At 43.4% G+C, this 16,048-nt stretch overlaps 1 protein-coding gene across 1 annotated transcript in view; it reads right to left on the reverse strand.

The window, feature by feature from the left end:
- Positions 1-10,131, reverse strand: part of TARBP1 (TAR (HIV-1) RNA binding protein 1) — a 63,646-nt gene extending 53,515 nt beyond the window's left edge. Inside the window, exons 1-4 of the mRNA XM_069484696.1 lie at positions 9,204-10,131; positions 4,362-4,459; positions 3,138-3,207; positions 769-917 (exon numbers count right to left, since the gene is read on the reverse strand). Coding sequence (XP_069340797.1) covers positions 769-917; positions 3,138-3,207; positions 4,362-4,459; positions 9,204-10,131 — 1,245 coding nt within the window. The remainder of the gene's footprint in view (positions 1-768; positions 918-3,137; positions 3,208-4,361; positions 4,460-9,203) is intronic.
- Between the last annotated feature and the right edge of the window lie 5,917 nt (positions 10,132-16,048).

The following is a 16,048-nucleotide window of genomic DNA, read 5'->3' on the forward strand; positions in this document are numbered from 1 at the left end:
CACAAAGGTAGAAACAGAAAAAAACAAAAAGAAACGAGAGAATTTAATCCCCTCTACCTAGAAGATAAAAGGGGGAAATTATACTCAAAAAGCATTATTAGACTAGTCAAAAAAGTTTACATGAAGTGCAGGAAGAATAGGAGAATGTAGAAAAATGATCCATATCAAAATACTATAGTATGTATTGAGACAACTAGAAAAATTGACTTAGGTTACCTCTAAATGACAGGTAGATCACTCTACCTAAGGAAGTGACCATGTGACTGACTCACATGGCACTATAACAAAAAAACTTAAAATCATAGCTATAATTCTCACCGTCTCTTCCACTGACAAATGGAAGTAAAGACTCCAATGAACACAGCTCAGAAGACAATCTCTGCTTACTACAATAGACAGCTGTATTTCCATGAGTCAGAACTGGGGGAGCAGCAACACTAAATAACAGTAACTCAAGGGAGTCAGAACTGCAAGAGCAGCATCACCTAAAACCTCCTGCACCCCGGTTTTCACACTCTTGACTTATGTTGCTTAGAATACTGATACCACAGAACCACTTTTCACAATGGTCATGCTACAGGCAGTTCTAACCATTCACCTTACTGAGAAATAACATGAGCTTTTTCCAAACAGGATAGATAGATCTGGAGAAATAGAATTTGCTGTATGCAAATCTATAAAATAATACTTGCTAATATAAAGTCCTAGTATATTTTGACCTCCCATCTTTTGACAAAGAGAGCGAGGAAGGGGATAGGCTGTCATTACCTCAGAAAATTCTAGTGAAAATGGAAGGAACTTCGTTTCATACAGCTCCAAAAAATGGATCACACCTTCTTTGGTCAGGATTTTATTTTCACTTTCAAACATTCTTTTATAAATACACAAATGCCAGGATGGATGGAAGAGCCAACATCCTGTGGAAAAAAAAACATCTAATGTTGACATTTGATTCTAACTTTATGTCTCTCCATGTAGACTATATACTTATGAATAAATACACTTACAGACAAACACAAAGGGAGTCTGTTTTTAATTACATCCAAGGGTGTTTACTGAATAACAAATTATTTCAGTATTCGGTATTCCATATTCAGGCAGTTGCATTTAGATTGACTGCAAACGAGCGTCATAGCTGCTGCAGTGTACAAAAACTAATTATTACCCCATGCATGCAGGCTGGAACTTTAGATTTGGGGGTAGTTTCAATCAATTGTTCTCTTAACCCACTGTAATCCCCTTTTTTATACAGGACTCTGAAACTGTCAGTCCTCTGCTTAAAAACCTTGAATAGCTTCCCATCACTCCTAGAATAGAATCCGAATGAAGCAAAAACTGACCCTGTCTCCCAGGCCAACCTCGAGCCCTCCTCACGCCCTCTGTGCCGCAGCTGCTGGTCCTCCTGTTCCTCACCGAGCTGCTCCCACCTCGGGGCTTGTGTACCAGGAGCTGCCACCTCAGCAGGGGCTCTGAGCTTGGATGTCACCCCTAAGACAGGTCCTTCCCTGACTACTCCACTCATCCTTTACTCCATTTCAGCCTCTTGTCTGTTGCCTGCCTAAAACTCATAATCGAAATGATTTTTCAAGTGAAAAATACTGCATGTCTCTCAGCACCTTATCTCCAGGGCTCAGCATATCTTGGACACTATGTAAGTACCTATGAAGTGAATACCCAAATGAGTGAGCAAATAAAAAATGGAATAAATGTGTACCTTAATAGATTTTGTCTCTTGAAATATCCTTTAAGTTCTATTAGAAAAGAAATATTCAGCATTTTAAACTCATGACATTCTATAAATAAATTGACCCATTATTTGTAATTTACAACCAAGATGCTTACTCAACTCTTTGGCAATGATAATTTTTCAAAATCAGTCACTGCTATTTGATTTGGTTTGCCAAGAGTTGTGGGCAAAATGTGGTCATAAGAACATCATTTTAACAGTAAATGCGTAAGTGAAGTCACAACAGGATTCAATTAAATTCTAGCCCCAGGTGGAACTATAGATGCGTATGGTCTGTGAAAAATCCCAATGTATCAGAAAACAACTAGAGCAATCAGCTGAATAGAGCTCAATTCCTAAGGGGTCAAACTATTAAAGTTGTAATTATCTAGACACTAAACCCCATTTACCTAGGTTAATTCTCATGTATAAACACACTAATGTAGTATTTTTATCAATCATATGAATAAAAAACATTATTGGCCTCCATTTAGCTATTTCATTGATTGAAACTTAATTTCATAAAATAATTTTAGGAAGCTCTAAGCTTCATTTTTATTTCTCCTAAAAAGCTCCCATACTATAGCAGGGATTAACAGCTTATAAACCATATTTAAAATTAGATCTTGAAATTTTCAATTCCTAAGAAGTCCAAGACACAAGAAAACTGAAATCCCAAGAAAAGTAACTCTAACGAACACTGGAAAAGATTTATTAAGAGAGTAAGAATGGAAAGGTTAAAATGTATATTCATACCAAAGAGCTATTATTAAAAACAGAATATATCATCATTAAAATATTACCAAAGGGTCTTTATCTTGTAAGCATATATATACCGTAATATACACAGATAAAATGATACGATATCTAGGGAGGGGCTTCAAAATCATTTGGTGCGGAGTAGGAAAGGCTACATCTGATACAATAAGCACGGCTGGCCACGAGTGGATTGTTGTTGAAGTGGGTGACAAGTTCCTCATCCTTCCCTACCTTGTGTTGAAGGGAAATAAAGATAAAAAGAAAAAAAAACCAAAAGATTCCTCATACACACTCTTCTCCTGTAAATGTTTGAAATTTTCCATAATCAAAAGCCTAAAAATTAACTATATGTCTAAATTATGGAAAATTCTTCAGCCACTTAAAATTACACTCTTAAAGACTACTTAAGAAAATGGGTAAGTAGGTACAGGTATTATGCTAAGTGAAATAAACATTCTGAACAACACGATCCAGAAGGTATATATCTGGAATGTTAACAGCTGTTATCTCTTGGTGGCAATATTACAAGATGATTCATTAGCTTCTGTATACTTTTACAGTTTTTCCACATTCTCTACAACGAACAAGTATTAGTCATAAAATCAGGAAAAACTACAAGTGTTATAAAAATCAAAATAATAGTAATCATTACCATTTTCCTCTGACACTGCATATTCAAATAGATTGTTCAGCTTTGGTAAGACTGGCTTTATGACATGTATCTAAAAATAAGAGCAAAATATCATATGAAATGAAAATGTACCTTTAAGAACTTAAGGGAATTGTCATCCATTATGTAACAGTAACCCTTCTGCTTCTATTTTTACTTCCATTTAAAAAATACACAGAAGTCTGAATTTTCCAGTTTTTAAAACATACTATGATTCAATTATGTAAGACTGAGTATGGCAAAGCTCTTGAATATAACCTAGAATATAGATACGGTAATGTTTACATTTATACAGTGATTATCATAAATTTTATCATGCAGTTCTCAACTGTCCTGGGAAATAGGAAGGACTCATAAGACCAACATATTACAAAGAGAAAAAAAATACTAAAATAGTTTCTCTAGTCACTCACGTGGCTCAAGGCCACACATTTAGAAGTCGAGCCAGCTCAGCATGCAATGTTTTTCATACCACTTAGACTATGTTGCTAACACCTTTCCTAGAGTTTAATTTACATAACCTTCAAAATATACGTAAATCTGAGTTTCTAAATAAATAATGGGGGTCTTACGGATCTATTGATTAAAGAAAACCACAAAAGTTTACTTGAATTTAGAAATGCTTTTTCTTTATTCTTCATACATCTATATATATTTAGCATATATGAGTAAATCTTTATTTCAGTCCACAAACAATGCTTGGTGCACATTTGGACTGACACCTTACTATGACTCCAGGTGGCTGGCCCCTTAGAGGTCCCCAGAACAGCAGCACGAGCATCACCTGGAAACTTGTAAAAAGTTCAAATTCTCAGGCCCCAGCCCAGACCTACTCAATCAGAAAGCCTGAGGACAGGGCCCAGCAATCTGTAATTTATTATAAGCCATCTTGGTGATTCTGATAGACATTAAAGTCTCAGAATGTCAAGGGAAGATCAAATAAAACTAAATTTTTTGAATGATAATTTAAGTCCTTTGAAACTATTAATTTCCTGAAATAATTTACATTCTATTTTAAATTGCATTTACGCCAGAAAACAAACTACACATGGATTTTGCATTTACACCAGAAAACAAACTACACATGGATTCTATCATCACCTGCTAGATCCAAGTTGGTCTTTTTGCATTGTTTTTAATGAATGTTTGAAAAGAAGAAAAAATTATTATCTACTGTAGGATTTGCTAAAGTAGAAAAACACTTACCTGATTTCCTTCTAGAGTTTCCATAACTAAAATATAATTTTCCCAAAATTTTAGAAGCTCATCTTTTTTCTTCTCACACCACCAAAACAGACTTGGGCCTAATAAGGTTGAAAAAAGAAAATTAGTTCTTCTTTTTGCAAATTTTATAACTTTCTTAATAACAGTTGTTAAAATAATGTCACTACTACCAGATGTTGCATCCTCTAATAATGGAGGATCAAAGCCTAGTTAGGAGGTGTGGGAATCTACAAAGGAGCTTTGTTTATTTAAGATTACTGTTTTGGAGTTCTGGGTAAAAATGACAGATTTGCACATATAAACTCTACTTTCTCTCCCTAAGCATCTCACTATAGCAGTGAAGGATTTTTCAAAGACAAAAGCCCAGAAGGATGGAGAAAACAGGAGAGCAGACAACAGCAATAAAACTTAGAATTTGAAAATCAGATGAAAATCAAGCTGACTCAAGATAAGGGAATTTTAAATTAACACAGGGAAAAACCAAAGAACAACTTGATTTATACTGCAAAATTGCCCCAAACCAAAGGAAGTGGCAGCAAAAGTTACTTCTGTAAGTGGAGGTGAAAAGTGAGGCCCAACTAAAGAGGATTTGTTCACAGTGTGTTTTTAAGAAAGAGTCACATCCCCAGTCCCCTTTCCTCTGTCCTGAACAGGAAAAAGACGAAGTGATTCTCTGGAGAAGGTAAACAGGGGGTCTCTGAATTGGGAGGCATAAGACCTAGGTGAGATGAACCCTATTGAAAATGGGGATTCAGTGACCACGTGTTTACGGTGGGTGCTGAGACTCCCCTCTACCTGCCCCCTCAGTTCCCGCAACGCTGGCCAGACCTTCCCTCTGCAGCAGAAAGCTGGATGACATCCTCCGCAGAATACGGCCAACTCAAGGAGACATCTGAAAATATATCAGAGATTTCCCAAAGAAATGACCTGCCCAGATCACCTTCCAGTGAAGTTCACAGTCGACAAGCTCCACTCATGTGCTAGGTGCTTTCAACCCAATTTTGATACCTTATTCTTAAAAATAAACAGGTATTCAAGGATCATTTGGCATCTGGGGAAACCTCTACTAAAGATCAAGAGCAAAACAAATACATGGGGGGAAAAAAAAGGAAACTGATGAAAACAAAATTATGCAGGGGGAAGAAAACTTAAAAAATCAAAACAAACTTTCACTAATATCTTAAGGGAGATAAGATAGTGCTGTTATAAGGACAGGATAAAGAAGGGGACATTCCAAGAACAAAAAATATCTCATGAGGATTAAAAATTTGAGAGCAAAAACAAGAAACCCCAAGAAAGCACTGGAAATCACCCAGAAAGTAGAGCAAAAAGACAGTCATAGAAAATCCTTAGGAGAGAAAAGATGCTTTGAAGACCAGTCCAGGAGGTTCAATATCTAAAAGAAGAACAGAAAACAGAAAGGGAGGAAATCATCAACAACATTTTTCAAGAAAATTTCCCAGAAACAAAGAATGTGACTTCCAGATTGAATAAGTCCACCAAGTGCCCAACACAAGGATGAAAATCAACCTGTGCCAAACCTGTGAAACTTCAGAATGCCAGGGCCACAGATCCTATCAACTTCAATGGGGAAGGAACAGTTCGTGTATAAACAGGACTCTGAATGGTTTCAGACTTCTGAATAGCAATGATGGAGGTTCTAGCTTCTAAGACAATAGATTGATGCCTTTTAAAATTTTGAATGGAAATGTCTTCCAAGCTAGAATTCTATCCGCAATTAAACTGTTAATCAAACATGAGGGCAAAATGAAGGCATTTAGACATACATGGTCTCAGCTTCTGTTTAGAATGTAGAAAACCACAGAAGAATTATTACTGCCATACAAACAGAAAAAGCTGGATAATCTACAAAACCCTAAACTTTTGGGGGGCCCATGAGAGAGTTGAGTTCATAATGCAACTAGGTAGTCGAGTTCCAAAGGGCAGAAAACCTCTCCAAGAATAGAAAGGACACACCAACTGTTCTACTTGGCTGAGGACACGAAGAAGTGGTAGTCACCAAAAAAGCAGTTAAAAAAAACGGCGAAATTTTGATGAGTTTTTAAAGGCCAAGGTATGCTAGCTTGACAGCTTGGGATCCCTGGGAAGGCCAAGGAGTCCACACCCATTCACCAGGCTCTTTTCTTCAGGCCTGCCTGGGTGCTCTTGAGAAAGACTGTAGGCAAGCAAGAGACCCTCTGAGCACAGACATCCAGGGCCTGCCTGTTTGAGAGGACAGCGGGACTAACCGGAGAAGCCCACCCACGTCCTACAGGAGTACAAGAGGATGATCAACTGCAGAAACCTGCCTGCACCCTGGACCCTCCTCTGATAAGAGGCCAAAGCTGTCTGCCTCTGGAGGAGGGGCAGGAAACCCTCCGCACCCCACCCTCGTCCCTCCCCTGATACCAGGCAAAAGCTGGCTGCCTCCAGGGAAGGGACTGAAAACCTGCTCTCGTCGCTCTGCACTGGCGTTAGGCAAAAGCATCTGATGTCGTGCAAAGGGAAGGAAACCCACTCCTGCCTGGTATTCTGCACGGATACAAAGCTGGTCTGTGGTTGCTGGGGGAAGGCAGGACACAAGCGCCCAAGACCTACTGCAGACACGTGCAGAAGGCAGCTGCCATTGGAGGGCAAGGATACTCTAAACGCTTCCCTAAGTAGGAGGCAGAGGTGATTTGCCACTGGACAGGGAGTAGAGGCAGTGAAAACTTGTGAACTCTGAGGCTCTGGAACGTGAGGCCCAAAGCAAGGCTGCAGTAGAAGCAATGAGAACCTTGCACCAAGTAACAAGGATCAGCAGTCTACACCTGAGGGAGTAACAAAGCCTTGGCAGAAGACCCCCCCTCCCAATCTGTGGCATAGGCCTCCCAGGCTGCACAAAAACCTTTAGGTATTCCAGGGTCCACACCAAGCACAAGGAAGCCACGATCCACCATGGAAGAATTTGAAGAATAGGGTATACTGAAGGCAAACAGGGCAACACAAGCCAAATCTGGCTCAACTACAAACTAGACTGACTCAACACTACACACTAAGGGCCTAACAAAAAGTGCCTATCTCTAAGCAGAAATACTTACTTCCATCTATCTCTACGATTATTATAAGACAGGAAGTGACTCCATGGCCAAAAGAGAAAACAGAAAACAAAGCCAAACTTAGACGGTCCAGGTATCAGATTTGTATTCATAGATAACTATGAATAAGACGCTAAAGGATCTAGTGGAAAAGGTAAACAACAAGCATAAACATGAGCAGATGTGGATTTTCAGATGCAAACTCTAAAAAAGCGTCAAATGGAAAACGAAAGAAATAAAAACAAGTCAGACATAAGGGACCCTTTGATGGAATTATTAGACATGCAAGATCTTAAAAAATTCTATCTTAGGAAACTACTGGAGAATGCACTACACCGATACGAGTAAAGCCAAAAAGACAAGAACTACAGAAAAACAAGAGATTGGTAACAGGACTCAGGTGAAGGGAATCCCCGGGATGATGGGTAAGGAGAGACCTAAAAATCAGCTGTGTACCAGGCATTAGGTGACATGAGCCACATGTGAGCATGTAAAGGGACTCTAGAAAAAACTTCAGGAAAACTTACAAAACACCTGGTGATCTGATTTTGTAAAGGTTTAGACAACTGGCTAAGAATTTAGGGCTGAATTAGTGATTAGTACAGGCAGAACCAAACAATCATAAGGAAAAACTTGAGGGAAGGAAAAAATAATCATAGTTTACTACACAGATCATCTGTGAACTGTATTTACAGTGTCATAATTTTATAAATGTTAAACACACCCATTTAACCAAACTCTTGACTGTGACAAGGGATTTTATAATATAACTAAGATATATTAAGACATAGTGGTAAATACCAAAATAGTCAGTTAAAAGAGGTTAACGGTGCTTGCTTTCTGAAATGGAGAAAATGAGGGCAAGTATGTGAAGACTAATGCTTAACCCTAAAACTGAACAATGACTGATTCATTAAAATGAGTATTTAACTCTGGTGAGTTAATGTTTTCCAGTGAAAACTCTCATGGAAAGATCACCCATTTGTGGACTATTCAAATGTGTACTATCTAATGTAAAAATTACATGAAAATCTAATCTCACAACTTCAGACAAACAAAAATATTTTACCTATAATAAATGCGTGGCCAGTTACAGTTGAAAAAACAGAAATATTCTCTCTATTGAGACAATTTCAAGTTAATCTATTTTGGACTTCTAGAGTTCAGGAGTGAATTTAAGATGACAAGTCAAAATAATCAACAGTAACATACCAAATTTAAAGGAAGCTCTATTTCATCTACTCTTGTTCCGTAACAAAGTAGTAGGAAAAAAAAAAAGATTCATTAGTAAACCTTGCTCCTAGGAGAATTACCAAAGGAAATTTCAAAAGAATGCGAAGGCTTTTATGATACCTAATTCTAATATTCAAGGCTCAATTCATTAATCGATGCAGATAATTTTTCTTTCAATTTGAGGGACATCAACCCTTCCTATTAGAAGGGATCCACCACGATATAGGACAAAATTGAGCCCATCCTGCACGGGCTCAATCACTTTCCTAAATTGTTTCACGGGTGCTGTATTCTACCCTGCTCGGGTCAGACTGTTCCCAAATGCAGTGATTTGTGTCACTTCAGAGAATACCCTCGAGAGGAGATGCCCCAGGTTTTCAGGATTGGGGGGGGGGTCACCTGGGACAAACCAAATTCTGTGTGGATCGCAGAGACGACCTGGTTTTCGGAAGCAGGAGGGCTCCCCTCCCAGGAACCCACGCAGGTTTGGGCTGGAGAGCAAAGAGGCAAGTACCGTTTCCTTCCGGGGGGCCGCAGGTGCAGTCGGACCCCGGCTCCGCCGACACCTCCACCGCCCTCTGCAGCAGGTAGCGGGCTCGCTTGCGCGTCAGGGCGTCCTCGGCCTGGCCCAGCCCCGCCTGCACCGTCCTCCAGAAGCGCCAGCAGCGCCGGGCGTCGGGGCCCGCCTCGTGCGCGCGGGGGGCGCGGTCCGCGCCGGGTTCGGGCAGCAGCCTCTCCGCCAGGGCGCTCAGAACCAGCAGCTTCAGCCCGACGCGGTCCGGCGCCGAGGGTGCCGCCGGCGCGGCCAGCCCACTCCACACGGCCCGCAGCGCCGCCCCGCCGCACCGGCCCAGCGCGGGCAGCAGCCGCCCGGCCACCAGCGCCACCGCGTCCTCGGCGGGCCCAGCCTCATCCCCGTCCCCGCCCAGCACCAGGGCGACGGCGGCCTGCGCCACCCGCTCGAGCAGCGGCGCGTCCTCGCGGGCCCGCAGGCAGGGCCCGACGGCCGCCAGCACCTCCACGGCCGCCTCGGCGCCCGGCGTGCGCCCCGCGGCGAGCAGGTCACGCAGCGCCTCCTCGGCCAGCGCGGCCGCCAGCTGCGGGCCCCCGGCCAGGCGGGCGCACGAGCGCAGGGCCGCGCCCGCCGCCCTCAGCACGCGCCGGCGGAGGCGCGGCGGCAGCCCGGGGTCCGGCCCGCCCGCGGGGCGCCCGCGCAGGCCCCGCAGCAGCGGCACCAGGTACCCCGCGGCGACCTCGCGCGCCGCCTCCGGGAGCGCGCCCGCGCCCCCGCCGCCGCGCGCCGCCTCGTCCTCCAGCCGCTGCAGAAGGAAGCGCAGCGTCTCCACGCGCTCCGCGGACGCCTCCCCGCGGCACAGGGCCCCCAGCAGGAGCCGGGGGTCGCGGCTCTGCGAGAGCAGCGCTTCCGCCAGCACCCACTCCATCTGCCGCACGCGCACCGCCGCCTCCCGGCTCCCACATGTAGGCGCCGGCGTGCGCGAGCGCCTGCGCACCGGCCGGGCCGGGCGTGCGTGCGCGTGCACCTGCTGAGCGGGCGCGCTCCCGCAGGAAGCGGGCTTGCAGGCCAGCTGGGTCCCCTCAGCCCGCCATGGGCTCCTCCCACCAGCTCTGCCGGGAACCTGCCTGGTCTTCCCCGCCCCTGCCCCTGCCCCTGCCCCTTACTATTTTTAGGAAGACAGGGTGCTCTTGTTAAACGTTAATGCAGTATCTACACCAGCTCCATCGATTCCCGGTTGGAGATTGGCCTGTCTGTGAGCATAGATGAGAAGTGCACAAAGAAGGTGCACATCAGTCACCTAGGAGTTTATTTTCAAAAAGGTGCATGCTGGGCACCACTCACAAAGAGACGGACATAGTAGGTCGAAGATGGATTCTGGACATCTGCATTAAAAATTCATAATGAAAACTCAAGACTCTTTAGAGGCAAGGCCAGAGGTGAGAAGTAGACCACCACAGCAGTGTGATAGGATACAGCTGAGCACACGCCACCAGCCCTCACAGCTGAATGCCCAGGCTGACTGTAAGAAAAAAATTAACACAATGCATGTGTTCCCACGTGCAAACTCAAAAATAGCCTGTGTGTCTCTATTTTCTGTATTTCTGACAGCATCTACTGCTAAATTTGGAAACAGAAAACCTCACCTCTGCATGCACGGTGCTAGTTTGGTTTCTGGCTCAATCCCAGACAAACTGAATCAGTGACATTGGTTTCCTTTGCCTTCTAACCACCAAGATCTGTCCCTTAGTGGAGAAGACACAATTCCACCTTCAAAGAGCTTGAAATGTAATAAACACGATGGGTAGGATAAAAATTGAAGTTATTTAAAGTTATTTTTATATAATTTAGAGATATTTAAATCTAAAGTTATCTGACTTAAATTTGTTATCTGATTGGTATTGTCCTAGTAAGAAAATGAGGAAGGTCTAAAACTAAGGTATTGGCGGGACACAGAGAGGAGGGGCCCCTAAGAGAGAGATCTGGAAAGTTGCATGGATAGATTTGAGGAGTTATTCTAGGGGGGAGATCAAGGATGAGAGTGGGAAGGCTCTTGGCTCCCAGGGTTTTGATTTAGGCAATTTGGGAATGATGGCCATTCCGCTACGTAGGGAATTTCTGGAAAGAAGTGCATTGGTGGGGAGTAATGATAGTAGAGGAAGGGATGGAGGGAATGAGGAGGATGCAGTTAGATTTGTAAAAGTGAAGACTGAGAATGATGCCCTGACTGATACTCAAATGGAGACATCCGGTAGGCAGTTGCCATCACCTCCTAGCTGGCTCCTGGAGTATGTACTCCATATTGCTCCCAGATGATCTTCCTAAAATTAAACCATCAGCTATCCATGGCCCTCAGAATAACGTTTGAATTTCGTAACATGCCCCCCAAGATGCCTCATGATGGGGCCCCTGCCTACCTCTCCAGCCTCACCCTCCTGACAAGCCCCATACACACCTTAATTTTGAAGTCCCTAAAACATGTTGTGTGCTCTCCCTTTTATCTTTACAAAAGCCCTTCCCTCTTCTGGAAAGCCCTTACCCCTTCTCCACCTGCCTAGTTTTTTCTTTTCAAGATGCAGTTCAAATGTCATCTCTCCAGAAAGTCACCTCTTAATACCTCTGTCTCACCGCCAACACCCTAGCTAAGGTAGATGACCCTCTTCTAAATTCCCCAAACATCCTGACATACCACTAACACAGCAATTGTCACCCTGTATTGTAATTGCAGGTGACTTCTCTGCCCTCTCCTTCCACTCACTCCCCCCTTCCCCTCCTCCTGAGCAATTTGAGGGCGGGGCAGGGGCATGGGGTTATGGCTATTATTACACTACTGCCAATACCTGCACCTCTAACTTTATCACACTCAGGAAATGCTTGTTGAGTGAACAGCTGTCTCCTACTCGTCCATGAAGACCCAAATTACAAGGCATCTCTCTGAGAAGCCATTCCCAATGCCCCTAGTCATAACTTACTTTTAATTGTGGTAACAATTATGGCTAACAGTTACTCATCACACTTATGTAAAACCAGACATGGTAATATCTCTCTATACATTGTTGCATTTTTATCCTCAGAGCAACTCATAAAAGAAGTGCTATTACTTTTCTCACTTTATAGATGAGGAAACTGAAGATGGAAGAGGTTAAATAACTTGCCCTGATAAAAAGGCATGATGCCAGACACAGTGGCTCACACCTGTAATCCCAGCATTTTGGGAGGCTGAGGCAGGACGATCACTTGAGGCCAGGAGTTTGAGACCAGCCTGGGCAACACAGCAAGACCTCATCTCTACAAGAAATTTTAAAAATTGGCTGGGCATCATGGTGCATGCCTGTAGTCCCAGCTACTTGGGAGGCTAAGGAAGGAGAATTACTTGAGCCCAGGGGTTCAAAGTTACAGTGAGCTATGAGTGTGCCACTGCACTCCACACTCCAGTGACAAAGTGAGACCCTGTCTCTAAAAAACAAACCAAAAACCAAAAACAAAAAAGCAGTGGAGCTGTCTGGCTCAAAGGCTATGCACTCTGCTATGTTATTGCTACAGTACCTCCAAAACATCAAGAAAGAAAAATACACAATTGCTATGTCCAGTTTACTTCCTATAGAATCGCTGTACTCCCAGTGTCTAGCACACAGTTGGCACTCAGTAAATGATGGTTGTATGAATGGATGAATATGTAGTTTCTGCAACAGCTTATGAGCTCCTAAAGAATTGGGACTGTGCTTTAATTCATTTTGCATCCTAAATACCAAACATAGTACCAGAAGCATGATAGTTAGTAAGTACTTGAAATTGTGTGAATAAAAATTCAATGTTTTATAGTGTTCTAAGTTGATTATCAGGAAAATTTCTACTGACATGATTACCCTTCAAACATGAGCATTTGCAACCCAAAGTCCTTGTGGCCTGGCTCACATGAAACGGCAGGCTGCTTCAATAGAGGAGACCCAGCGTGAAAACACTGAGCTAAATAGTTGCAATGGTGGTGCTATGTGAATAGGGTTTAGAATAGTTTTCTTCCTTCCCATCTCCCTGCAATTTTCCTGCTTCATCCATAGACAAATTAGAGTTGTAACTAGCTGTTATTTTATCATCAAAAGCAGGTGCCAGCAGTATGGACAAGTGTCAGAGTTTTCCCTCTCTTTAAAGTAGTCAAGTTTAGCTACTTCACTCCAACTTATGGATCCTTGACACCCAAAGTCTGCCACGTCTTCTGTTTCCTGAGTGGACAAATATGTACAGTTTTAAGAAAGAGGGGGCCGGGTGTGATAGCTCATACCTGTAATTCTAGCCATTTGGGAGGCTGAGGTGGGAGGATCGCTTGAGGCCACGAGTTCAAGACCAGCCTGGGCAAGACCCTGCCTCTATAAATAAATAACTGAATAAGTAAATAAATAAATAATAAAATTAGCCAGGCATGGTGGCACACACCTGTAGTCCCAGCTACTCAGGAGGCTAAAGCAGGAGGATTGCTTGAGCCCAGGAGTTTGTTTGAGGCTGCAATGAGCTATGGTGGTGCCACTGTACTCCAGCCTAGGAAACAGAGTGAGATCCTGTCTCCAAAATAAATAAATAGGTAGATAGATAAAAATCTAAAAAAGAAAAGAAAGAAGCAGTGCCCACGGTTTTGTTGTCATGGATGTGAGTGTCCGGCAGTGGCCTCAAAGGAGTCCTTTTCTGGCCTGAGCTTCCGCCTCCCCTCATTCTTGGGCTCTGATGACACTGGTTCCAATAAACTTTAAATGTATGGGTGTTAGTTGTCTACACCTCATGTTTTAAATCTTTCCGCGAGATGTCTAAAGATGGAGGTCCCTGATTCCCTTCTGATCTGAAGTGGCGTACCTACAGATGTCATTGTTCCCACGCACCTGTGAATCTTAATTCTGACCCTCCTCACTTTTCCAACTTGAGATGGATCCTGCTTGCCTCTTAGTAAGGGTAATGGAGAGCAAGAGTGAATGGGAAAGAGAAAGCATGAGTTAGGGAAAGTGATCCAGTTAAATGTTCTCTCAAAGGTCCCCTTCCTTTAGGAGTGTTTGCATGAACTTGCTGTTTGCGATTGTCAACACACACTGCAGACGTTTAACTCGGTCTTTTATAGCGTCACCAGGGAAGCAGTAGGCAAGGGCACCACGGTAGAGGACTAAGTAATGAATGATGAGAATGTTGACCTGAAATAGCTACACGAGGCTCAAAATCCACTGAAAAGGTTCTTCTTAAACGTATGCATATCGCATGCATTCATGTTCCGGAATGCACGGGTGGTTGCATAACCAAAAACTAAGATCTGTTTAGAGTTGATGTTTCTCTGGACAGAAGATGGTGCTATTGTCAACGCAGTGTGCTTTTCCCATCCTTTCGGCTTAATGCTCGTAGCTGCAAAGTGGAAAACAAGTATAGAAAGAAAGAAAATAGCAATCACATAGCAAGACTTCAGCTAGCGTCTTCAGCTGTTTACCTCCAAGGGTCTAAAATTGGGGGACGGGGAGCTGCTTGATAGTCTCTGTCTGAAATTTTTGCCTTGTGATGTCTCCCCTAAAGGCCCTTAGAGAAGCTCCATGGAGAAAATTGCTGCAGCAGAATCACTAATAGGTTTATGGTAAGGACAACGTCTAGAAAACTCAAATTTCCAGTGGGGATCTGTGGCAGATACCGTTAGTTATTAACGCAACAGCCATCCTCCCTTCTCCCTTGCTGACAAACCCTGGTTTTGCTCAGGATGGCAGTATGTTAACCCCTGGGCAAAGGCTCACGCTTAGGCAGCCAACAGGGCAGACTTGTTCCCTGCTTGCCTGACGGTCCTTACAGTCTGGAAAAGCTTTTGCTTTCTGATAAAAGGAGAAAGACCGTCCTGCCACAGTCCTCCTCTGTTCCTTCCTGCCTGGGCACAGGGTGTTTTCTGGACCTGTGGCGGCCATGCTGAACCCAAGATAGAACAAGCAGGAGATGACAAACTCTGCATGAAAAATGGCTGGGAAGACAACATAGAAAGAATCTGGGTCCCTTGGAGCTGATTAACCAATGCTAGCATGTATTTATATCTTGACTTTCTGTTAGAGGAGAAAAATAAGCCCTTTTGTTTAAACTTTCCTTGTTGAGTTTCTGTATTTCTCCTTCCTACAGAATTCCAGCCCAGTTGCCTATGTTTAGCATTGCTAGCTCAGTTGGTTTTGAGTGTCTGACTCTTTCCAGGGTTACAGTCCTCTTCCTAACTGATTTTCACCATCATTTCTGCCCTGAAACCCACATTCACGGTTGCCTAGCCCTGCTTCTCCTAGTTAGACCAACACAAAAAGAAAAGCAACATAAATTTGATCCTTAGTGTCCAATTTCCCTGTTGTCTCTTGGTCAACTCATACTCAAGCGGCTGACCGAGGTCAAGTTTGTTAGGGACTGACGTTAGCAGCTGATGAATAGGTACATTTTAGCTCTGCTTTTCTAGGAAATAAGATCTTCACTTTTGGTGGCCGAATCCAGTGGTTCTCAACTTGGTACGAAGTCAAATCACTGGGAATCTTTAAACACTGGGAACCACGTGTCTAGGCCTCACCCCAGACCAATTAAACCAGAAACTCTGGGTGGGGGGCACAAGCATCTGTATTTTTATTTTAAAAGCTCCACAAGTTGTCCTCAGACTGCTGGCCTTCCTCATACATCCCCAACTGTCACGGTAGGCATTTGCAGTACATGGGGAAGGAAGGGAAGGAAAAACTTAAATATTTGAGGATGAACCATCTTCTCAACACTCAGCAAATTGTTCCATGATACATAGATGTTGTCTCACCTTGGCTTGGGACTGCCAAGCTGGAAGATGGAAAGAAAGAGAAGCGTGTGTTACTTAGAGA

The sequence above is a fragment of the Eulemur rufifrons genome, chromosome 11, assembly GCF_041146395.1.
Source record: "Eulemur rufifrons isolate Redbay chromosome 11, OSU_ERuf_1, whole genome shotgun sequence".
Lineage (NCBI taxonomy): Eukaryota > Metazoa > Chordata > Mammalia > Primates > Lemuridae > Eulemur > Eulemur rufifrons.